The sequence below is a fragment of the Crocodylus porosus genome, unplaced genomic scaffold (assembly GCF_001723895.1).
Source record: "Crocodylus porosus isolate Cpor-Errol unplaced genomic scaffold, CroPor_comp1, whole genome shotgun sequence".
Classification (NCBI taxonomy): domain Eukaryota; kingdom Metazoa; phylum Chordata; order Crocodylia; family Crocodylidae; genus Crocodylus; species Crocodylus porosus.
The window spans coordinates 20,656,607-20,682,457 of NW_017728907.1; the positions used below are offsets into that span (position 1 = coordinate 20,656,607).

General features: G+C 48.3%; 1 protein-coding gene across 6 annotated transcripts in view; it reads left to right on the top strand.

Moving 5' to 3' along the window:
* The window catches only part of KIAA1614 (KIAA1614 ortholog), a 64,571-nt gene that overhangs the window by 35,286 nt on the left and 3,434 nt on the right, over positions 1 to 25,851 (top strand). For 4 of the 6 annotated variants that reach the window (XM_019530943.1, XM_019530942.1, XM_019530940.1 and 1 more), the window contains exons 4-9: positions 10,985 to 11,128; positions 13,183 to 14,912; positions 15,746 to 15,923; positions 20,469 to 20,736; positions 21,890 to 22,014; positions 22,589 to 22,773. In XM_019530943.1, coding sequence (XP_019386488.1) covers positions 10,985 to 11,128; positions 13,183 to 14,912; positions 15,746 to 15,923; positions 20,469 to 20,736; positions 21,890 to 22,014; positions 22,589 to 22,773 — 2,630 coding nt within the window. The remainder of the gene's footprint in view (positions 1 to 10,984; positions 11,129 to 13,182; positions 14,913 to 15,745; positions 15,924 to 20,468; positions 20,737 to 21,889; positions 22,015 to 22,588; positions 22,774 to 25,851) is intronic. The other 2 variants (XM_019530945.1, XM_019530944.1) reach the window with 2 other exon arrangements.

A 25,851-nucleotide genomic window follows, 5' to 3' on the forward strand; every position in this document is an offset into this window, starting at 1 on the left:
CTTGTTGGTATTGAAACCCATCCTGTTCTCATCTGCCCACCCCTGTAACCTGTCCAGATCTAGTTGTAGCCTGTCCCTCTCCTCCAGCGTGCCCACTTCTCCCCACATCTTAGTGTCATCTGCGAATTTGAACAGGGTGCTTTTCACCCCCTCATCCAAGTCACTGATGAAGATGTTGAATAGTGTAGGCCCGAAGACCAAGCCTTGGGGGACCCCACTGCCCACATCCCTCCAGGTCGAAAATGACCCATCCACCACCACTCTCTGGGTGCAGCCCTCTAGCCAATTTGCAATCCATCTGACTGTGTAGGCATCGATGCCCCAGTCACTTAATTTTTTTAATGAGAATGGGGTGAGAGACAGTGTTGAAGGTCTTCCTGAAGTCCAGAAAGACTACGTCCACCGCGACACCTCTATCTAAAGATTTTATGACCTGGTCGTAGAAGGCAACCAGGTTGGTCTGACAGGACCTGCCTCTAATGAACCCATGTTGGTTGCCCTTAAGCATGATCTCCCCTGCTGGTCCCTCACAGATGTGCTCATGGATAATATTCTCAAAGAGCTTCCCCAGGACCAAGATAAGACTAACTGGCCTATAGTTTCCTGGGTCCTCCTTCCTCCCTTTTTTAAAAATGAGGACCACATTGGCCCTTTTCCAGTCCTCTGGCACCTCACCAGAGCACCACGAGTGCTCATAAAGCTGTGCCAGGGGTTCTACAATGATCTCTGCCAATTTCCTCAGCACCCTGGGATGGAGATCATCTGGACCTGCTGATTTGAACATGTCCAGTCCCACCAGAAATTCCCTGACTAGGTCCTCACTAACCCTGGGCCTGGCTGTGCTTCCCCAAGTCCGTCTGGAATCCCCATGGGGGGATGTCCCGGTCCCTTCTCAGAAAAATGAAGGCAAAGAATTCGTTAAAGAGGTCAGCTTTACCATCTGATGCTACCACCAGATTGCCAAGCATGTCCTGCAGAGGCCCCACATTACCCAGTGCCTTCTTTTCACTCCATGTATATTTAAAAAGGACTTTTTGTTATCTTTCATCCAGGTTGGTAGTCCCAGTTCTGTCTCCACATTAGCCTTCCTAACAGCCCCCCTGCAGTCTCAAGCAATGGAGGTATAATTCTCCTTGGTAATGGCCCCTCCCATCCACTGGGTGTACACCTCCATTTTAGCTTTCAGACATTCCTGAATGCCTTTAGTGAGCCATGGGGGCTCTTGAGCACTCTTGCACCCTTTGACTCGCGTTGCGACTGTCACCTTTTGGGCTCAGAGGATCATCTCCTTAAGGAACAACCACTCATTTTGAACTCCCAACTCCCCACCCCTCCAAGACCTCAGTGCCTCCCCGACTGATCTCCTTAACTTATTGAAACTGGCCCTCCTGAAGTCAAGGGTGACCTTACACCCTGCACTGGATGGTGAATTCCAGCAGGTGATGATCACTATTGCCCAGGTGGTCGAGAACCCACAGTCACCTCACCAGGTCATTGCCTATGGCCAGGACCAGGTCCAGCAAAGCATTTTCCCTGGTGGGACTGTGCACCTCCTGGGTTAGGTGGATGTCCTGTGTCTTGGCAAGGAACCTGCGTGAGCGGTCAGACCTGGCTGACTGCTCCTCCCAGCAGATGTTTGGGTAGTTTAAATGTTTGGGACAACCACATCCCGTGACTTAACTGCCTCCGCAAGCTGACCAGAGAATTCCCGGTCCAGCTCTTCTCCCTGGTTGGGTGGTCAGTAGTAGACACCCACTGTTAAGTCCCTTTCCCCCCAACCCCCTTGTATTCTAACCAGAACACTTCAATGTGTCCCTCCTCTGACCCAGTGCTGTTTGTTGAGGACGTGTATTGTTCTTTGATGTAGAGCGCCACACCCCCAATTTTCCTCCCCATTCTATCCCACCTGTACAGTCTGTAGCCCTTAATGTTTACCATCCAAATATGGGTTGAATCCCACCACATTTTAGTGAGCCCCACTATGTCTGGGTTTGTGTTAGCTAGCAGGAAGGCAAGTTCCTCCTGCTTGTTCCCCATCTTATGAGCATTAGTGTAGAGGCATTTAAGGCCTCCTGTGGGTATGTGCACCAACCCCTTGATCCCAGGACTGTCTGGACCTCTGTCACTTACCTGGGTACTTCTTGTGCTTGTCACCTGTCTTGGCTGAGAAGTGTTGTCATGTCCCCCTGTGACCCCATCCCCCGGTGAAGCTAGTTTAAAGCAATGCTGGCTGTACAAGATCAGCCAACGTGGAAGAAAAGACACGCTTGCCTTTAGGGGAGAGGTGAAGCCCATCCCACCTGAGCATGCCCCCTGTGCAAAAATGCGGGTTGTTGTCAAGGAACCTGAGGCCTGCCTGGTGGAACCAACTCCGAAGCTGCCGGTTGACCACTCTGATGCAGGCCTTGTGGCACTGTCCGCATCTACTTGCCGGGAGAATAGAGGAGACTACCACCTGCGCCCCTGTCGCCCTGAGCTTGGCTCCCAGGGCCTCATAGTCCTTCATGTTGTGGTCTGGACTGCTCCCTGCTGTGTCACTTGTTCCCACATGTATTGGGAGCATGGGGTGCCGGTCCGAGGGTCGAATGAGGTCCGGGATCATGCCTGTAACATCCTGAATCTGAGCCCCAGGCAGGCAGCAGACCTCACGTGCCAAGGGGTTGGGTTGGCAGATGGGACCCTCCATTCCCCTCAGGATGGAGTCTCCAATAATGAGGACTCGGCGTGTCTTCCTCATGGTGTTCCATCCATGTTCAGACTGTGCCACGTGTAGGGTGGCACCGTCCCCCCGGAGGGATTTTAAGTGTTCGGAAACTGGCTTACACCTGTAACAGAACACAAGTTCAATGCACATAAACCAGTTTCAAAATGGCTGAAACTGGTTTAAGATAAACCTAGTTGAATGTAGTATCAGACTTAACTGATTTGGGTTAAACTGGTGTATGCAATGTCTGTACCAGACCCCTTCCTGGTTAAGTTAAACCAGAGTCCTGCAGCATCCCAGATGCTTGCAGCTCTGGGCTGTGCTCTTTGTTCCAGAGAACATGGCTGGCCCTGCCCCTCTGTTCCCGAGCCAGAGCTCTGACGGAGACTGCAGGCACAGCAGGGTCTGCCAGGCTTCCCCCTGCCCCTCCCCACCTTACTGCTCAAGCAGGGATCCCTTCTCTCCCATCTCCCACAGCATGAACCCCAGCCCCGTGAACCCTAGGCATGTGGTATGCTACCTAATGCTGAGAACTGTCTGTGTGTGTGTGCATCTCCAATTTCACTGGGACAGGCAGACAACACAGTGTGCAATTAGGGCTTTTGGAGCTAATCGATAGGTCAGCTGGTAATGTCCCTTCATTCCTTCCTTGGAAAAACCTGTTTAAGAAGAGCTTGAACTAATGAGAGAAGCTTTTGTTTTGTTGATGGGCTGATAAGCACTGCTAAACTCTGCTGGTTTGCTTTTCTGTCAGTTTGCTGCAGACAGTATAAAGAAGCATGGAGAGGGAGATTGAAAAGTTCCATATCATCAACAGAAGCAAGCACTACATCCCACCTCCTTTGCTTCAGAGTGCTAGTCTGGGGCTTAGGTCTTGCAACACTCTTGCCCCTTGAACAATGAGCAGGGGAAAAGACAGTCAGACTTCCCTTATCAGAGCATTCTGCTGGGGCCTGGCCATTTTTCCCCCTCATCGCAGCATTGTTGAAGGGAAGGGAGGACTGCTCTAGCATCCCCACCCCGGCTTTTACCCTGAGCCACTGCAAGCATGTGCCTGCATTTCTTCAGCCCAGAGGGGATGTCTGTACAAACCAGTGCAGCCTAGCTAGGTTAGACTAACCTGAAAAGTTTGAATCAATTCAGGCTCAGGCTTTTTGAATGTCTGGTCCTAGCCCTACAGATGTTGTTAGGGCTACAGGTCATGCCCCTGTTGCTCCCAGGAATTTAGGGGCCTGATCCTGTGAGAAAATGGCTCTGGGTATTGTGCCCCAACTTGGGGCACATGTCTTCAAGTGGGGGAAACCTCCTGCTTGCAGACATGCCCCTCAGCACATACATGCAAGTGCAGAAGCGGGGCTCCCATAGGGGTTCTTCTGTCTACGCTTGCAGACCGTGCCCCGACCCAGGGCACAGCAGTGAGAAATGCATGCCCAGTTTTTTGCTGCTTCCCACCAGGTCAGGGGACAGTCTCTAAGCACAGAAGGAGGAACCCCTGTGATACTGATTCCCTTCTATCATACTGCTGTGATACTACGTGACCTGCCCTGTGGGAGTTCTCTCCATACTTGCAGGCAGGCACACCAGGAATCCCCTGCAGGGGATTCCTGTGTTGCACATATCATGCTGCTGCAGCTCAGTTTAGGGAATGGCACCTGGGGCTGTTGTCTCACGGGATTGGGCCCCTGAAGTCCTGGGAGCTCCTGCCTGGGGCAGTTGGAGAGTGCAGGCAGCTATGGGCTGCCTACACTTCCTTACCATAAGTGAACAGACATCTTCCACAAAAAGGTGGCACAAATTATGACTAGGGTTATCGTCATCACAGAAGTTAGATACTTGACACAACAAAGGGCAAAGATGTCTGTTTCCTTGAGTTTTGTGCTGCCATCATTTTTTTTCTGGTGGCACAAAAGGCAGTGTTTGTTTGCAGCCTTACAGGTAGGGTTTTCATCAATGTCCTGCATCCTGTGATACTGGTACCAGGAGGCTTGGAAACAGTCATAGATGGTATACAGAATTCAGCAGCTCCATGTAGAGTTGCAGTAAGTCTGGCAAAAAATAATAGGCTCTCAGCCAGGATCTTGGGCTTAAGGAAGCAGCTAGCTTTCCCTAGAATTTAGTCCCTCTTAGGTATTGTGGGATGAATATTTGGTAGGGCCTTAGATTGAGGCATCTCATTGATGCCATCATAGGATCTGAGTGCCTCTCATCTGCAGATCTCACACTGTTCGGCAAAGATGGGAAAATGGAAACACAGATAGGGAAATGATTTACTCAAGGCTCCACAGCAGGTCAGTGGGGAACACAACCCAGCTCTTTATTTACTTATCCCACTGCCTCTCTGCTATCCATTTGGACACATGCCTATGACTGAGCTGAGCAGCTTGTAAGCATTATTACTTGAAGGGCACATTGGGAAGATCCCAAGTACTAGTGCTCAGAATTGTCACGGGATTAAATATGCACAAAAATGAGCATGTGTTGGGGCTCTTGGGGGCTCATTTTGAGCCTGGCCTGCTGCACTGAATCTGAGAAGAGGACAGGCAACATGTTCAAAGGGCTGGGAAAGATGTGACTGATTGCTGGAGAAGAGGTGATGAGGGAGAAAAGGATTGAAAACCTCCAAGTGCTAAAAGAGGGTGTGGGGATAGAAATTACATTGCACTAACAATGCAGTAGGCTAAAATCGTTCTAGTTAGCAATGCAGAGAGATGCTTCCAGCTGCACTGAGCTTGTTATACCTCCTTTGTGTACAGCTAGTGAGGGTCACATGATGTGGTTGAGCTGCTGTGGACAAAATACAGGATCTTAGCACACACATTCAGGTGTGGTCAGGTGCAGCGTGATGCTCATACAGATAGTGTGGTCAGAAACATGGTAGCTGGGACAGTCTCTGTCTGCTGTTTAGTCCATCTCCTCTCCTGGGAGATGGATCGTGAGAGCTGGACCATGAGAGTTGTTAGCAGATTTGGTGGAGCAGATGATTGAGCCTGTGGAATACCTGGGCAAAGGCAGTGCCAGAGACAGCAGATCAGAGTTGCTATCTGCCAGGAAGAATGTCACATGCTGGTGAGTAACTGCTGCTTAGGTAAATAGACCACACTTGATGATGTCCTGAATCCTCAGCCAGACTGAAATGTTTAATATAAGACAACAGTTGCTGCTTCATAGCATCCTCCAGTTCAACAAAGATGTGACTATTACAAGTGGGCTATAATGCTGTTCTCTACATGAGAAGATCTCAAGGCACTTTACACAATGAATATCTTAATCTCCATTTTGCAGAAGGGAAATGGAGCCATGGCAGTTAAGTGACTTGCCCAAAGTCATCCAGCAGGTCACATTTCCTGACTTACAGTGGAACTCTCTTTCTTCTGGCTCACACTGCCTCCTTAATAGTCTTTGCCTGTACAATAAAGCACCAGGGCAAAGACCTGAGAAGCAAAGTAATTTTCTAGAGATGCATATCCTGGCAAGTCTTATTACTGTTAATAAATGGGAGCTGTAAGTAGAAATCAGGATACAAGACCTAGGCATTATTGCCATGGCTTTAGGAAGCACTGGGTGCTGAAGTCTGAATTAAATTTAAAATAGAAGTCTTAACTCTTGTCTAAGTCACAGAACAGCTTGTGGCATTTTATAAGGTTGAATGTCAGCTCTGGTGTCCTGCCCAAATTCCAGTCTGGAGTAATTACATTTAGCTTCCCAAAATTCCACCTGTGGCTTCCTTTTCATTTTTGGATGTCCCCATCACTGTATTTGGCAGTAGTTGTGAACATTATGACTTGTGGCTACTGCAAAATAAGATCACATGGAACATAAAAAAATGGCCTGAGAGCTTTGCTGGGAAATCAAAGCAGGATGTTGCAGAGTCACCATGGGAATCTGCAGACCCTCATCCAACTTGTAGTTCTGTCCTAGACTTTCTGTGTGGCCTGCCTGGGACGAGCCACAATTTTCTGTATACTACAGTTCTCCATCTGTAAAATGGGTGTAATACTCCCCTTCCTCAAATGACGTTGTGAGGCTCAAACCTTTCACTGTTTATGAGGAACACAGATGATCATGATGATGAATATGAGGCCCATATAAATTAGGGGTGTCTTGAGCGGAAGGTTGCTGCCTTAGGTGTCTTATTGCCAATGCAATAAGTACTGTTATTGCTTTCATTCATGCAGGAGAAGAATGTTGGTAAGTTTCACTCAGATTTTGCATTGCAGCATGCACAAATGGTCACCAAAAGTCCACTAGATGGGGGGAGGAAGTGAATTACAGAGCTAAGAAGTTGCCTCTAGAATGTGCACACCTTAGCTCAGTGGTTCTCTATCAGGTGTGCTATGAAACCCCCTTATTAGTGCTGCAATTCAGATGCTGACACTGTGGCTAGGTCAAACTGCCCCACATACACAGCTGTGGCACACGTGTATACTCTTCCTGCATTAGGGTTACCTGCTGATCCTAAAGCAGGTAGGAGAGCCAGCTTGGGCTGCAGCCCTTTCTGGTCCACTCCCCGCACCCTCAACTCCTCCCAGAAACAGAGGCACTTGGAACAGTTCTACCTGCCCTGCATGCCTGTGTTTCTGGGGGAAGCCATGCCGGGTTGGACTGGGAAGAACTTCAGCACAAGCCACGTCTCCTGCCTGCTTTAGGCTGATCAGGGAGACATAATGCCAGAGGAGCACATGAATGTGCTGCAGCCCTTTCCCATCTGGCTGTGCACAAGACATGTGAAACGGTTTTACCTGATGGCAGCAACACATAGTTGAGAATCACTGAGGTAAAGCCGAGGCACAAAAACAGTGGTTCTCAACCAGGGGTGATGCCACATACAAAAATACGGTGGAGGGCTGCCCTGACTGAAAAAGAGGAGAACCACTGAGCTAGTTTCCCGATACTTACTTTTTACTATTATAGCTAAGTGAGTTTGAGTTAAAAATATAGGCAGGTCTTTTTTGCTGGAAGTCAGGACAGTGTTGGAGAGAAATGGGTCAAGGTTTTCAAGTTATGGGGTGCCTTAACTTTTGGGGAATCCAACACAAGATACTTTAAAGGGATCTTGCTCTAAGGGGTGAGTGCCCGCCACTTCCTGATTATCAGGATCTGATAAATTGTGCTGCCCAAAGATGAAAGCATCCACAGTCCAGTAGTCACTCTAAGACAGAAAGGCCTAAACCAGTAAGGGCTGTGTAATTCCAGTTAGTGAGTTAGAAATAAACTAATAACAGCTGCAGAGCACAGGTGTAACATGCTCCCTGCAGCAAATGCACAAGAAGGAGACAGCTGTACTCACACAAGCTCAGGCTCTAGAATAGTCCGTGTGGTAGCTCACACACAGAGGCTTCCTCACCCTATACAGCCTGCAGGTAATAGCATGCACAGTACAGATGCAGTTGTTTGAAGAATGAAGCATGACACAGCTGTGGTATGTGGATCTTCCTCTGTCAAGGTCAACCCTGCTATGTTTCATGCTCCTGCCTTCCCTTAAGGAGTGCCAGCGTGAAAGGGTTAACTTCAGGCCTTCTGAAGTGACTGAGCTGATTATTTTAATCATGGATTATGGCAATAGCCAATAGGGAAAGCCAGTGTTTTGAGTGAGGTTTGTGCCTGGAATAGTCTGTGAGTCTCAATCAGAGGGGTGGGAGAGATTGCAAGGGTGGGGAGCAGGGCAGAGGTGGAGGAGAGTGTTGTACACTAAGATGATTTCAGTTGAGAGAGAGTGGATTTTCTCCAGGAGTCTGAGGAATGTGTGTAGCAGGTCAGGTAGAATCATATGGGACAAACTGTCCTTAATATAGCAGCATTGTGGGTGAGAAGGGACAAGAATGCTGCCAGCCCTGTCACTGGAAAAATATTGCAAGTTTATACCCCTGGGGACTGTGTGGAAGGGGTTACGGTAGGGACCTGCAAGGGAGAAATGTGAGCTGTACTGCAGATCTGATTGCATTGTGACACCTGCAGCCAGGGAGGCAGGCTGTGCTGCAGATCCTCTTGCAATGGATATTACAGTGCAGTCTCTGGCAGTGAGGAATGAGGGCTGTGCTGTAGAGCTGATAATGTTGGGAGATGATAATTTAGGCTCCATAGAGCCTGAGTCTTGTAGGCCCTCTTAAATGCAGGAAACAATTGTCTCACTCCAAGTAGGTATAGACTGATTTTTTTTCTGTGAAAGGCATCTGCAGTATAGTGCTACAAGTATTACACAGAGGTCCTATTATGCTGAGGTGCTTGGTTCCTGAGGATGTGAGGGACATCAGTGACTAGTGAAGTGTGTGAGTTCTCTTTAGTAGGTATAGGTTCATAGTGAGCTATATCTGCTTTTCAAAGCTGGGTAGATCCTTCTCCATGACCCAGATGAGGACTTTTGAGAGAAACCCTGAAGAATTCTGGGAAGGTATTAGCAGGTGACTGATGATGCTGTGTACTTTGAACAATCGTGATAGCTTTTGACTTTAGTATTGAGTTTAGCATGTCTGCTGAGTGTACCACTAATGTGCGGCACTATGATGCATCAGAATATGGACAACTAAAGACTCTACCGCTTGCTTGGGACTAGTATTACCATCAGTTTTAATCATGCTTAGATCAGCCCAGGTCATGCCTAGAAAACTTGTAGTCCCTATCGGCCATGTCTACATTGTCTTTTTTCCAAGTCCAGAACTGCCACTAAAAAAGAAACCCTGCCCATTCGCTCCTCTGCACACACCCAAGCCTGGTAATTAGGCAGAAAAAATGGCATAACAAGGTCCTGAGCTTGTGCCCAAAGCCACTCTTAGGTTCTCTGTCTTTCTTCCCACCCCCACTCCTCTGTGTTAAACAACCAAGTTTTAAAAGATGGGGAACACACACAGCCATACTGGGTAGGCATTCTTAGTTCAAGAGCCTGAGTTGCTGTGATTCATGAGAAGAGGCATATCTTGGTTGGGTTGGGGCCAGACCCAAACCACACAGGGCTTTATAGGTCACATTGTTTTGAACTGGGGTTGTGTGTCCAGTGGTGAATACCAGCTTGCAGGTACAGGAATAGGTTGCTTCCCCTCACCACAGCTCTGCCAATGCATTTTCCCCTCAGCAGTGTTAATTAGCTGTCCTGGGCACAGCTAAGTGGCCATACTGCTCCAGTTTACTCAGCGGCTAATTATTTCCTGACCTGGCCAACATTCCTGCACCACTAGGAGAGGGCCTGCTGTATCCTCACAGCAGATGAAGCAGGACCAAGGCACCCTGTGTAGAGGTTTAATACCAGGTCCTTACTCTTTACTAGATACTCATACTGATGGCACCAGTGGAATAGATGGATTGTGTTTAACTTTGTATGTAAAAGAAAACCGACATTTGACGGAGTGGGGAAAGGGAAGGTGTAAGTTAGGAACAAAGAGAAGTTATAAGTAGCAGCTTATTTGAACAAAAATTCATAACCTGGTTTCAAGGCCTGGGAACAAAAATTCACAACTTTTTACTGGGCACTGAACACCACAGACCAAACAAATAACATCATATTTAACTGGTATCTCTTCTAATCCTCTTTGTACTCCATAGGTAATAATGCCCCTTTTCCCTTCTGAATGGGCTTATTCTTTTGTATAATGGGTTATCAATTTAGCTGTATTTCTCATGTTTTGAAGCTACTTTTTTGTATATATGTGGAGTCAAACAGAAACTGTTGTTTTGTCAGGTATTTAGCTTAGGCTGTGTCTGCTTCTTTCCTAGACCTGAGCTAAGGTCGTTTTGTATCTGAAAGCTTGCCTTAACATTTTTCTCCGTAATCTGTTTAACCTGAAACACACTGCTAAATAGCCACCAGGGAGATCAGCAAAAATCACCTAGTAGAAGTTATCCTTTAACAGAAAGTAAACAGCGGGACCCTTGAGTACCAATTTAGAGTGATCATTGTAGGAGTGTTCTGCCTATAATAGATGGGCTCCTTTGTCCAGGTTTTTTGGAGGTATAGCCTTTACCTTTCCTAAGCTCTTGGGAGCTGCTGTGTCTAGTTGTAAGCCAGGTTCATGAATAATCATATCCTTCCATCTCTTGTCCCTGGATAGGTCTAGTGCTAGCATTTTTGGAAGCAAGGTGTTATCTCTGTCTTGTGAGAGTGCTGTCATCCTATCTGAATGTCAGAGTCTGCCCCCTAGTGCCAGCTGTCAGGACTGCAGGGCATCTGAGAATGGACTGTGTTTTTCCAGTCAGTGTGTCGTCACTGTTAAACCACTTCTAATCCTTGTTATTTTTTTTTCTAATTCCATTCCCCCCTTCCCCCCCTCCTCTTTGCTCCCCTGGCTGCAGGGCCTTTGTTCCCAGTCAGGAGCTTGAGCTGAGCCCCAGGCATGAGCAGGCCAAGCAGCTGCTGCAGAGAGCCCGCATGAAGGCTAGGACAAGCCCCCTCCGAGCCAGCCATGACATCCTTCCTGCTGTTACCCAGGACAGGCGGTAAGTGCAAATGTTTCAGATGTCAATCACAGTTCTTTAGAGTGCAGGTAAGAGGAGAGACCTGCTTTGCTTTCTAGTCTCTCTGCTTGTTTCCTCTGCTACCCCTTTTTACTCAGGTTCTTCAGAACATACACACATTGTGTATAGAAACAGAAATAGACATGTTATATATACATGCACACTCTCTCGTGATACAAGCATGATACAAATATGTTACACATTGTGCAACCCGTTGCACCACATAAACAAGTATCACATGCATAAGAGATGCCCATTACATCTTCACTTATGCTTACTATATAGATGTGGACAGTACATCATATACAGTTGTTCACTACAGGATATCTGAACCGTGTTATTTTGTTTTTATCACAACAGAGAGCCACTAATGGCAGATTCTTGTTTCACTGGGATACTTTAATTTCTGAAACAATACATAATGGTCTCCCTTGAATAAAATAAATCCATAGCTGCAGAGAGGGGAAAAAATCACCCTTGCAACAAATTCACTCCAAATGTATATAGTTGTGTGCATTGTGTGTATTCAAAATATTAAGTAGCTTGGGTTTTGAAGAGTCTGAAAAATAATGGTGTACCTTGGACTGAGTGAAACTTAACACTAGTTGAATTATTTTAACAGCATGATAGAGGGTGGAAGATAATACCATAGCCTCTAAATATTTTAGTAGACAAAAATCAAGAATAAATAAAGGGAGGGAAGCTGGGGTTGGAAGAGCAGACTGGAAAAGCATGACACATTTTTTTTTTTTTAACTCTGACTTGTAAGCAGAGGATTATTGTGGTTGTGTTAGAGTTCAAACTGGTATTTTTAGACTGGCAAGATAAACAATTTTTACACACATGCACATGCAAATGAGCTGCAGGGAGGAATTATTGCTTGCACAGTTAATGTAGCTAGCCCCTGTGCTATGAAAACATATTAGCACTAAAGAAATCCAAGCTGTGCTTATACTGCCTCCTTGTCCACCCTGAGGCTGCCGCTGGGTATCAAGCTCCACCTATTGTCTCCTGCTCCACCTGTGACTGAGCCTGGATATTTAGGTGGAATAGATGGCCTAGAGGGGTCTTGAGTACATGCCTCAGAAGGCACAAGGCAGAGAGCCCAAGAATGGTAGAGAGACATGCTCAGGACCTCTGAACTGTCTGCTGTGTCTAAGTGCTGGGCTCAGGTGTGAGCAGAATGGGAGTGAATGGAAAACCTTGTTTCTGGTGGTGTTCCCAGACATGGTAAGGAGGTGGTACAGATGTGACTCCTGATTCCTGACAAAGAAGGCATCTTTGAATCTCTCTCTCCCTACTTCAGTCTGAGATCCGTCTTTTTTGAAAGTGCCTGAGCCCTATCAGTACTGGAAACCCACCCACTTTCCTGCTTGAATATCTTTATTGTTCAAAGGCTGATGTCTGAGCCCCCATTCTTCCGGCTGAGGGAGTCTGGCAACATCTCTCAGGAGAGAGGTGTGGGGGGTTACTGTTGATTTGTCAACAGCAGCCCCTGGGGGGCCTAGTATGGTGTGTCCCCACCACTACTGTCCTTCTCTAGGCCAGCAGAGCCTAGATCAGAACATGAAAGCAAACACCTGTGTCTTTCATGTGACTATCCAGCTCTATCCCTGGGATACCCCTTACTGTGTCATCCACTTATAGGGAACAGGCTATTTTTATTTTCTCAGTACAGGTCTCTTAACTTTATCTGAACAGCAGTTGGATTGAATTTCCTCCCCTTATGCCTCTAATACTAGACCCGCTGAATTGTCCTCCTGACCCTTTCTGGCAAATGAGGGTAATTGGTTCCATAAAGGGGTGACGTAATGTTGGATGTAGCTGGCTTTGGAGAGGGGAGGGAAATTGGGTGTGGGGGAGCAGATTCTGACCCTATGGCTCAGGGTTCAGGTAGATGGGCAGAAGTCCAATCAGCAAAGGCATGCCATTTGCCTGTAGTGCTTTACCATGGCAAGCACATTAGTGCATGAGAAGAGGTGGGATGAGTAGCTGGTCATGACTCCTTAACTACTGTCTGGCTGTCTTTATGCTAGGGATGCTGGCAGAACCACTGCTCCAGACCTGAGGAAAAGCTTGGCTCTGAAAGGTGGAGACACTCATATCAGTGGGAACCTAAGTGACTCCTCCAGTGGGGAGTCCAGTTGTGGCCAGCGCAGAAAGCGAGGTCCTTCCCCATCCCGGGTGCGTTTTGAGGATGAGTCTGTCCGGGATGCTGAGGTGCGCTACTTGGAGAGGTTGCAGCTGCGCCAGAAACGCGTTCTGGATTCAGTCCTTTTATCCCTGGGCCAGAGCCCACTGGTCTCCAAACCAGACCTTTCTGATTACATCAACAGGGACCTTCATCGCAAAGAGAATGGGGTCAGCAAAGCCTTCAGAGAGCAGCAAAAACATGGGCAGACTACAGGGGCATCTGCACACGTGGGAAGTCCTGAGAAGGCCAGGCCTTCTGTGGTTAGCGCACAGGGGAAGTGCACAGCCTGTGGCTCCTACCTTGGCAGCTCAACAACCAATCTGGCTGTGGCCACTGAGGTCAACCGGACAGTTAATGACTTGTCTGAGGTCAACAGCCTAACTCAGAAAAACAAAAATATTGGTAACTTGGCTGAAAGCGGGGACCTGGGCACTTCCCAACAGGAGCCCAAAGCCAGGACTTTGGGCCCCGGGGGGTCTCCAGTCTGGATTCTTCCTTCCCGGCAACGTATTCGTACGGAGAGAATCAGGGAGACGTACATTGGGGATGTCACTTACATAGATGATGTGGATTCTGCTCTAGACAGTACTGACACATCTGACAGCTGCAAGACTGACAGTGAAGAGGCTGGGCCAGGAAGCTCCCACTCAGAGGGGTACTCAGAAACAAGAAGCCGCTGTCACAGTGGGCACAAAGCTTCTAGGGGAAATGACACTCCAGGGAAGGGAGGAAGAGGCAGGAAGGTAGACCAGGAAAAATGCAAGATGGGTGGCAGTGGAGGGGTTGGTGCCTTGTTTTCTAGCAGAATGGTGCTCAAGAAGGATACGAATGGAGATAGGACCCCCAGCTTGAAGGGCTCCGTGGTGCTAAAAGAGAATCCTGGGCTAAGGCCCACAGCCAATGGGGTAGAAGCATTTTCTAAATGTGAGCACCCCCCAGCTCCACCACAGCTAGTTGGAAAGAACAGTGGCCAAGAGGATACAATGTTTGCCCCAGCACAGCAAAGAGAGCTTCACCTTTCACCTCCCACACCGCATCAGCTATCAGCATTGCCAGCACCCAAGGCAGATGATGAACTCTCAGGAAACAGAGAATCAGAGGAGAGCTTAGCCCCCTCCCATCCACCAACTGCCAGCATAAGCCAAAGTTGTAGGATAAGAGTCAACCCCCAACAAGCAAAGCAAGGGGTTCCTAATTACAGCTTGGCAGCTCACATCCCCACTCCCCCTTCCACAAAGAAAGCTTCCACCCCTATGCCTTACAGGAAGGCTATCTTGACAGGCAGCTACAGGTTGACAAACCAAGAAACTGGGTGCCTGGATGAGACCAATAAACCAGTGACTTGTTCCACTTCCCCTCCCAGTAATTTTCAGCACAAATGTGAGTCCATGATGGAGGAGCAGAAGGACCAGCTGAATCCAAAGGGGCTTTCTAAGAGCAAATGCCAAGCCTTGTCTGCCAACAACTGCAACAACACACAGGCCAAACATCAGCAGAGTGGCTTGGATGAGAGCCATGGACAACATGAGTGGAGTGACCAGAAAGTGTCTGGTTCTTTGGGAGAAACTAAAGGTAAGAGGGTTTTCTTACTATTGTCCTCATTGAAGTGATCATGCTGGTTTACCATCTGGCTCAAAATGTGATGCAGAGAGAGGCTGCTCTAAAGCCCTATATGATTTGAGTGCAGGCTCCCTCCTTGCATGCAGTCAGGACAGGTGAGCAAGCCCTGCTGCTTTTATTGGCAGTCCTTAGATCTGAAAAGCCTTGCAGAGGGCAGCGGAGGGGGTTGTATGTGTTGGAAGCAGTGCCTGCCCTCTCTCTGGCAGCACACCGGATTCTGAGTCTGCCAGGCATCAGGATATGACTCTACGTTTACTGCACTGTCAGCTAAGATACCTGAGGATTTCCATCAGGTGGATCAGGCTGGTTAATAGGGAAATGATGATGATATAACTGCCTAGTAGCAGCAGGACTGTGGCAGTGGCAATGAGGTGCAGCATACATATTAAATAACGTGAAGGAACAGAGATGTGTTACCATCATTAGAGGTACAGAGAGCCCTTGTAAGTGGTTGAGTCCCACATGCAGAGCATGCCATCTAATGAACAGCTACAGTCCAGCCAGCTGAAATGGGGGCCACCCAGTACAAAACAGAATTGCTTTCTGGGTTGAGTAGCTGGAGAGAGGCCAGGTCCTCAAAGCCTAAAAAATATCAGGTGAGATTCCAGCAGCTCCATTTCAGCATGGATTTAAAAAAGGTAATGAAAATCAAAAACGCTCAGAGGAAACTGAGTGAAGCTATGTGAGGGCTGCATTCCGGCAAACAGGCAGATTGGCCTTCCTTCCAAGCCAGTTTATAAAAAAAGTGAGCAGGCACCCATCTGATTGTGTCACTGTCATGGTAGGTTTGTCATCAGGGGCTGATCCCTCTGCTGCTCCCAGCACCATTGGCTCAGCTGTCGTCACCTCCCTGGCATCCAAGGAGCTGGACTGTGCCCACACCACTCAGTTACCTGATCAGAAAGCTGTAGGGCCCAGGTTGCAGAAGGCAAAGCAGCTTGTGGAAGGGAGCATAACACCATGGTGAGTAACTCTACAGTTAGTTAACCATCTTGGGCTGGGGCTGAAGAGGGAGATGCTGGTCACTGGGTTAAGTCCTGCCTGTATAAGCTGAATGTCTCCTTCCTCTGCCACCATATGGTTTGATCAAGCACGTAACAACCATGCAGGCCTGGGGATGGCCTTTGGTTGTATCTGTCCTACAAAGCCATGAGATGGTAAATGAAATGGAGAGATTAGCAGTGGCTGGCTCAACCTGTTGGTGGGCACTCGTGCCACAGAGATCTCAATAGGACTAAGGCACACTAGTCAGCTAGGATGAGGAGCTATGTATAAGTGAATCCTTTCCAGCCTGGAGGGCTGGCTTAGAAGTGCATGGGGCTGGCTGTTTGCAGGTTCTGCAACCCTTGTCCCAGGCCCCTCTCCTTTTCTCTGGTTCTTGATGCCCCCATTCATAGCTAGCTAGGATAGCAGTGCAGCGCCACTCCTCAGCTGGCTGGCACTGCAGCTACCTTGCTGGAGTCAGCCTACCAGCATTAAGTCTTCCCCTGCTGCTACTGCTTCTCCATAACCCCCTTCTTGCCAACTCTGCATAGCATATCTGCTTGTTGCACAGCTGACTAGGAATGATCCTTTCCCCATTCCAATGCCCCCAAAATGCTGCTGTGGCCATTGTTCAGGACATTTCTTAGCTGCTATTAATTTCCTGCTTCCTGTCTGCACCCCTGAATATAAAAAGAGTGCATCAGTGGAGGCATGAAGGGGTTAATTGTATTTGTTTCTGAACCATGTTCTCTCTTTTAGGCCCAAATGACACTTAGTTCAGTGGAGCTTTAATGTGCCAGTCCCTGTGCTGGGATTGCATTTTCTGTAAATAAACTTATTTCTTTGCGTGTGTCAAAGAAATGAACTCCCTGGTTGCTTCAGTCCTCTTTTGCTTTGTTTTTCCACGCTCTGTCCCCTGCAGATTGATTTGAAATACTTATCCAGTAGCTTAAATAAAGACTGGTGCTGCTCATTCAGGTCTTGGAGGTTTACTTGTGTCTATGGTATCTTTCTACTGTGTGAATAGCCATCCCCTATGTGGGAGAGGAACCTAGAGCCAAATTAGAATGGTCCCTTGTAGCAAATGCATTTCAGGGGTTGACTACAGAGGCTGTATGACTCCTCATCCATTCCTGCCTGTCACTGGAAAACTTCAGGCTCTTGTGAATATTCTGATCATCTCCCTCAAAATGTTTAGCTGGTTGAACATTAAAGCCAGGTGCTAGGAGGAACATGTAGTGGGTGTACTACGCACAGGGATGAGCAATTCAAATCACTTTCACAGTAATGTCATTGGAGACCCTTGGTGCTGGTGACACAGCAGGGAGACAAATGCTGTAGAGGGGGCTAATTCTAACCTACCTTTGTAAAGCATGCTGACATCTCTGGGTGAAAGGTGCCATAATAAATGCTAAGATGCAGTTTTGTTATCGGCAGAATTGGCAGAGGTGCTTGTTATGGTTGCCTGACACCTCCCATTTTAAGTACTGTGCCTGTTTTTAGTTGCTTATAACTTTGCCGAACTGTGTCCACTTGGACTTAAATTTCCCATCGCAGGTATCTTGAAAATTTTTTGGAAATTTTCAGCCAAAGTGCTTTAGCTGTTTCTGAGAACCAGGCTAGGGAGAAATACATGGTTTTGCCAAGTTTAATGAATAATTCTGTTGAGAAGCACTAGCGCCCCGGGCTTTGGAGCTGTGACTTGACATTTGCAGGAGGCTTGGACTTGGTATGACAGGTGTGCCTTGTGCTACTTCTGTGAAACTCTACCCACATTTGACTAGAACAGGAGCGGACAATTATGGGCGGAGGGCTGCTTACCAAGTTGTGGCAAGCTGTTGAGGGCCCCATGGGTAGCTCTGCGCCTTGACAGGTGCTCCGCCCCCGGCCACCATCTTGGGACCAGTGTCCCAGTCTTGGGACCTATGTCCCAAGGCCAGCACCGGTGGAGCCCAGAGCAAGGTGGAGGCTGGCAGGGGTCTGTGGAACTGGGCTGGGCTGGGCTGCACGAGCAGGGAAAGGGGAGAGCTGGCCTGGCTCCGTAGAGCCCCTGCCAGCCAGGGCCCTGTACCCCTGCCACCCTGCTCTGGGCCCTGCTGGCGCTGGCCTTGGGACATGGGTGCAGGCCCTGCTCCCGCATCCGCTCACTCCCAGTGTCCCCCCCAGACCCATGGTACAGGCAGGGGGAAGCATGCAGCCCTGACCCCCTGCTCACCAGCAGGGAAGTAGCTGGTGCAGAGTGTGGGGAAAAGCGGCCCCTCACCTGCCCTGTGGCCTGTGCTCCCTGCTGCAGCTGCTCAGTGGCTGCGACACGGGGAGCTGGGCACAGGGGAGGGGCCGCTTTTCCCCCCCCTGCGCTCAGCACCAGCTTGGGCTCACCCATCAGGGCTGCGCACGGTGGCAGTAGTTGCAGCCCCCCCCAACACTTGCCATGCCAGGCAGTGTGTGCTGCTGCTGCCCACCCAGAGCTCACGCGCTGGGCAGCAGCATCAAACGCTGCCCAGTGCAGCAAGCGGGTGGGCCGCAGCTGATGCTGCCGTGTGCAGCCCTGACGGGTGAGCCCAGAGCCGGCGCAGGGCCCAGGCTGGCAGCGGGGGTGGGTTACAAGCTGGTGCTGAGCTCAGGGTGGGGGAGGGGAGTGGCCCCTCCCCTGCCCTGTGGCCAGTGTTCCACGCTGCAGCCACTCGCAGCCTGCATGGGGCTGCCTGTGCCTGCTTAGGACAGCCCCCACCCCCCGGCCCTACCAGAGGTTCCAGTGCAGGGCAGTCACGGGTCCCAGGCCAGAAGCCCCTGCTGGGGCTCCCAGGTGGGGGCAGGTCCAGGTGGGCCTTGCTGTTGAAGAAGCCCTCCAGAGCTTCCCCTGGGTCCTACTGCCCTTGGTTCTGGTCATCTTTGACAGGAACCAAGGAGAGATGCATTTTAATTTTCTAAATATTTTTAGGGGCTCTGCGGGCCAGATAGAATGGCCTCATGGGCCGCATTTTGCCCACCCCTGGACTAGAAGCTCAGTAGAGACTTGGTACAGCCTCACAGCTTAAAGCTCCAAAGATTCCTCCTGCATTGAGCTGTCCTTGTGCTGACTAGCCTGCACATATACCATCTTCACAGAGGACATTTTTACATATGCTCAGCAGGGGAAGCAGGCATTTGGGGGAGGGGGGGGATGCTTTAGTCTGAGTAGCTCCAAGACCTACTCAAACTAAAGCTCCAGCAGCATCTTGTGTCAGCATCCCTGTGCTTCAACACGGTGGTAGGGGTGTCTTAACTAAAGCTCATTAAACAAGGTTTAGTTAAAGTGCCCCCACCACCATGTTGAAGCATGGGGATATTGATGCATGAGATGTGGAGGCTGGCTGGAGTGCACTAATTAGCATGCTCCAGCAGACTTGATTAATCAAGTCTACTCTGATGCACGCTAATTAGCAGGCATTGGAGCTGGCGTTGGGCACGTGTATAGGTGCCTAAACAAGCCAAGTTAAGGTTCCATAGGAAGTATTAATGCAGGCATTTCCTAGCTTGTGAGTGTTTGGCTTTGCAGTAATTACAGTATATTCTCTTAACAGCTTATGTGTGTGTAATGTTTATGTCTGGGACATGGGAATCTGTCTGGACTCCTACCCCAGGTACCTCTGGCCTTTGCAGGGCTATTTCTCTATAAATTAACTCAGTTCACAGATGCTGGAGAGGGTACAGGGCTTAACACATGGAGCAAGCATTGGCAAAAAATCTCAATTCTTTTTTTCATTGATGTTTCTTTTTTATTTTTTGCTCTGTTTCACTCTTAAACCATAAGTTCAAGGCAACCTTGTTCCTCACAGCTTCTCCCCTTTCATCTCTCTGTTTTTAATTTTGGTCACATGTAATTCCCCTCCCGTTTCGGACACCCAGCCAACACTGCTGACATTGCTCAGTTGGCTGTGTGCTGTTGTATCTGTTCTTTGCACAAAAGCTACACCATTGGATTTATAGTTCCATTCACTGTCACAAGGGGGAACCAGTTCTGTTCCTTTTTACTCTTTATTTTTTAAATTCTCAAAACTTGCAACATCCACAAGTGCTCTTCTGTTTTAGAAAATGTAAGGTTGATGGAAGGTGTCAAGTTTTCACCCTGAGGTCTGACCTCCTATATTGTCAAAACACATGGGTGCTGGTTATGCAGGTTTTCCCCATGCCGCCATGTCTTTCTGGGGATTTCAGGGGAGAGAGAAGTTCTGGCTCTCTGCTTAGATTGCCTAAGTAGATGCCATTTAAATCTGGTGGGTTCAAGGACATAAACACCTGCTTATTAAGAACTGGGCTGTGACCTTCTAGTTGTTTCTCACAGGCCCCCAGACAGACCTATTGGGCTTAAGTCCTGCATGTGCTTTTGCTTCAGGATTCTGCTGTGCTACCAAAATGTTTATATGACAACATTCTTAGTAAAACTAAGCTCTCAGCAGATGCTGCTACTGGGGTTTAATCTGGCATTTGTTCTGAGTTCAGTCTCTGGCATCTCTATTGAAACTGAAAACCTTTGTCTTTTAGCAAACCCCTGGGTACCCAGCCAGAGCCCAAGAAGTCAGCTTCCTCCACAGCAAGCAGGAAAGGGGGCAGCTCTTCTGCCTCAGGGCTGAAAAAGTTCTTCTCCGTTCTTAGCCAGAACACCAAGCAGAAGCTGGGCAGGTTCCGGTGCTACAGCATGGAACAGCTCCCTCCTGAGGCTCCAGGCTCAGTTCAACCTCCAGAAGTCAGGTCAAATGCCACTGAGTGTTCCAAAATGAAGAAATCTCCTTCCCTACAGTCTTTGCGACTGGTGAGTCTGAAGTGCAACTCTGAAAGACCCTTTACAGTGGGACTGGGGCTGGAGTTTGAGCTAGGCTTAAGCTAGATGGAGCATTAGAGAAGACAGTGTAAGGAACAGTTCTTCCCCAGTTCTGTGCCTAGTTTTGTGATCTTGAATAGATCATTACACCTCAGTGTGCTTTTCTCTAGAATGGTGATAATGACACTTACTCTACCGTGTGAGGGAGCACTTGAGGTACAGAACAACATTAAATAAGAGCTAGAAGTTATTTATGGGTGTTCCATTGTATTGCTCTGCTCTTTTTCACAAAGAGTATGCAAGTGACAGCTTATGTTGAAGCTGTCACCTAGCTTCTTTCAGCTCACTTCTGTATGTTTGTGGCTTGCTGTTTCTGCCCCTCTGCATCACTCCTGCATTCACAAACTGCAGAGTGACCCGTAGTAAATCAAATAGTATATTCAGCTGAGCCAGCACTGTGCCTGTAGAGCACAAAAAAGCAGAGAGGAATGGAAGAGTTGGGTGATTTGAACAGTCATGCCTAGCTGAGTGGGCCTTTTCAGATTCCAACATACCAGCACAGGAGGCCACTGAAGCAGGGTGGCCAATTGAGTGATTTATCGCTTAATCTTCTTATAGTCTTTTATTTGTATAGAGGTAAGAGACTGATCTGAAAATAAAAACCCTTTCATGTAATGTAACTTCCCAAAGTGCTTCTTCCTCTGGGGGCTGTGAAAAATGGGAGCCCCAGGAACTTTAGAGTAGGGCATGGTTTCCCAGGACTTTCAGCCTTAGGATCTTGGGAAAACAAGAGTTCTTAGGTTGCTGTTAGAAGTGAGAAGTCTCAGAACTGACTTACTAGAAGGTGTGTGTAAGCAGCCTTCAAATACTATTTATCTGTGTTCACTTGTCATCCCCAAAGCAAGACAGCCCAGTGTTTAGTCTTCCTGGAAGCTACTGATACTGGGGAAAGGGAAGAAACAGGGACTTTTGTGTTTTCCTCCCTCTGAGTTTGTTTCTTTTTTTTTAAAGTGGGAGCAGAAGAGTATGGGGGTTTAAATGCTGTTGTTTTAACACTTCCCATGTGTTTCCTGTTTGGTTAAAAACCTCTTCTGCTCTTTTTCAGAACTTGTTCTGACTTTCAGTACCTGTGTTTTCTCACTAGATGCCACCCTTCAGCCAACCAAGAAAAGCCTCATCCGTGCAGAATCTCCATTCTTTCTTGGGTAAGACAGACCGGTCCAATGCTTATTTGGTGGTGGAGCCGGAGGAAGACAGAACAACTGATAGGTAGGAATAGGGAGGTTGGGACATTCTCAGTTGATGCATATCCAGAAAAGAAAACTCTGGGTTGAATATCAAGAAAGGGTTTCCAAATGTGAGACTCACTTGTGGAGCAGGGTGCCATAGAAATATGATGGGAGCCTCATTGCTGTAGTTGTTTGACACTGGAATCAACAAAGCTCTGGAGAATAACCCTGAGAGAACATAGACTAGTCTGCCTGAACCCTGAAGGGATAGACTGAAGGTCTGACACTACAGGTCTCCTCTGTCTCTGACTTCCTGGAATCTCTGAATGCCCCTTGTTTAAACCAGGGTCTCCTACATCTTTAAACATGAGAAGAGAGAGGAAAGAGAAGTCCCTATTAAGCGGTTACAATTCAAGTACTTGTCTTGGGCTTCTTTTTGAGAACAAGATGCTTTTGAACCCATAGGCCTGAGGGGAGGAATGTTTCTGAAGTACTGAGCTACAGTCCTTTATTCTCATGTAGCTGATATGTTATGCCCCACTGCCTCCAAGGCATGCCCTGCTTTGCTCAACATAGCACTAGTGTTCACTTTGGCTCATTCCTCTCTCCCCCAGGAAAGTGGGCATTCTGCCCCGGCGTTCTCTCAGTGTGGAGGACATTGGCACCCCTGACTTGGTACGAACTGTTGGTCGAGTTGTAGAAGTCTTCCCGGATGGAACTAATCAACTGGAGCTACAGCGCCCCCCAGGTGGCACCTTTGGGTTCCGTGTCTCCTCTGGGAATGGCCGTCCTGACACAGGTACCTGCTGTGTCTCATAGGGTGTTAAAACATCACCAGGTAGCTTGCTTAGGGTTTGTGACAGCTTCTTGGGACCATAAAAATAACTCTTTTCCGTGCCCATTTATAACTCATCTGTTTGGTTGATATGTGGTTGTGTGTCTCCCTTTTGTGTAGGTCCCTTGCTGGTGTTACACAGGGACACAGCTCTGGAAACTGTGTTCATTTACTCCTGCTGTAGAGATAGAAGGGAGCCTGAGCTTTTGTGTTAGCCTTGCACACAAGTTACTGTCTTCTGTGTCTACATGGACGTTACATGGCTGAGATGGGAACAGAGCCAGCACTCTGGAACCAGCTAGGGTCTGGAAGCCTCTACTAGCCTTGAGATGCATCTTTCTGTGATGCCTCTTCAAGTCCAGAAATAAATCTTTCTCCCATTTGATATAGAGCTGTGTACCATGCGATCTTTTTATGGGTGGTGTGGGGTGCTGCATAATATCAGTACTGTTATATGTAGAAACACCTACATAAGATTCACAGGATGAGTGCCGTGGCAAGAAAGTTGGGCACCCAAGGCAAAACCACAGCAGCAGCCTGTCCTTGCCCTGTGCACAGATCCAAGGGGCATATGCCCTTCCCATGCTTGCCCAAGAGTGCATGCAGTGGTAGAAACCACTTTTCCCCCCCATTCCTGTGCCTCTCCAAACAAACCACTTGCAGCTTCATCCTGTGCCCCGTCCTGGCTGAACTGCACCTATTGGTGCCCCTTTGCTTCAGTGCCTGGGGCCATTGCCCTGTTCACTCCCCTTCCCCCCCACTTGCTATGGCACTGCACAGGATAAACCTAGTGATTTCAAAGAGGAATCCATCATGCTAAAAACTTTCTGATCTGCTGTGGGCTTTCTGAGTCATCTCCAAAAGAAAAATTGCACTATTATTTTTATGGAGTCAAGAAACAAGTGAAAGCTAAGAGCTGGCATTTTCTGAGGGGTGCCTTACCTCTAACAAGGAGTGACTTGAGTTTATAAAGGTTGAGACCACTGAGCTAGAATAAACCACCTTGATTGGGTAAGATTCAGGGCCTGATTAAACCAAATATTCCAGGACCTTTTCTAGCCTGTTTCCTGGAAATGCTTCAATGTCCATAACTAAGAGCTGCATAGCTATTCCAGCTTCAGATGTGCAGATTCCCAGAAGGTTGCGTTTTTATTTTAAAATCCTTGACTCTGGACATCGTATGTTCTTCTTGAGGGATTTTTTATTTTTAGAATTTATTGCCATGGAGGTGTCAAGGCCAGCAGCCTTCCAGACCAAATTCCTACCACAGGGTGACAAATTATCATGCTAGCATGCCTCAAACTCAGCCATCCCAGGAGCAGATCATTTTTTACAGTTTATTCAGCCTTGAGTCTCTTAGTTAAGACTTACAACAAGGGGGCCACTGTAGGCAAAGCAAGCAAGGGATGGTTTTACCAGTGCAGCTGAGGAACTCTTTGAATAGCCCCATGTTCTAATCCTTTACCATATGGGGACCTGGTGTCCCACCCCTCTGAAAGTTGGCTGTGTTCCAGAGGGTGAAAATTCCTGATCAAGCTCCTGTGAGCCTGGCACCAGGTTGGAGTCATGTGGATGCTGTGGGTTAAAGCTGTGCAGCTCTTGGCAGGCTCCATGGTGTGGCAATGATGTTTTAATGTTTTTCTTTTCCCATCTGTTGTTTTGTGTGTGTTTTTCTTCTTGCTTCCCACCATCCTGTTGCACATTTTTAACATGTATTCACTGTGGGGGAGGTTCCTCATCCTCCACATATATTTGCCTCCCATCTAAGTCTTTGGTCCTGTGTGTCATTGAATAGGCAAAGTCAGAAGGTGACCAGCAGGCAAGCATGACTGGAAGGCTGTGGTTCTACCATCTGTAATTTAAAGCAAGTTCTGCATTCCCCTCTGCCAACCTTAAGACATGTACTTGAGCTTGGAAGCCACAGGGGACTGGTCATGACATGCAGAGGTTTAAACTAGGGTTGACCTGCCAGTCAACTGACTGGTCAAATATTGTCAACTGACTGCATATTTTTTGACTGGTCAAAGATTGGAGGGAGGAGAGAGAGGAGGATCTAGGTAGTTAACCAAAGATTGCGGCGCTGGTGTCATCAGGAAGGCTTTGGCTTCCATGATCACAGCCCGCTCTTTGGCGAGAGAGGCAGCGAGCTGCTGAGAAGAGATGGTCTCCACCTATTTCCACTGGGAAGGAGGCTCTTCTCAGCCAGACTGGGTACCTGCTCCACCGGACTTTAAACTAAGCCCACTGGAGGACGGGGGGACTACTGCCACTGCTGGCCCACTGAGCAACCTTTGCAAAGCCAGCAGGCTTAGGCACTTAAGGGAACCTGCCCCTGCCCCAGCCCTGGTACAATCTGTGGGCAAGGCAAGAGCCCCCAAGGGGACACTTGCCTGCCTGTACACAAATGCCAGGAGCTTGGGGAATAAGTAGGAGGAAATCGTCCTCCTGCTTAACGCAAATAATTACAACATCAAAGGGATAATGGAGACCTGGTGGGACTCTGCCCATGACTGCACCATGGGTATAAATGGCTATAGACCTTGTACAGGAGGGATGGAGTAGATAAAAGGGGTAGGGGTCTAGCTCTCTATGTTAAGGAAAGCTACGCGTCCCTGCAAGATGATGTTGGCAACCAGGTGGATGACTGGAAACCCTCTGGGTTAAAATCTGTGGGGAACATGGCACAGGGGACACAATGGTGGGAATCTAGTACTGACCTCCCACCCAAAGTCAAGAGCTTGACCAGGAACTGGCTGAGGCTGCATGCTTCAGGACCACAGTTGTTCAGGTAATTGAAGTCATCCATGACATCTTGTGGGAGGATCACTCAGCAAAATCCGAGTGGTCGCAAAGCTTCGTATCATGTGTGTATGACCTCTACCTGACTCAAGAAGTCTATGGGCCAATGAGAGGTAAAGCGCTACTCAACCTGGTACTGGCTACTGGGGATGACCTAATCAGTGACCTAGTGATCGATGGGAAGCTGGGTGACAGCGACCACGAGCTGATCACCTTCACCACCCACCGTAAAGCTGGCAAGTC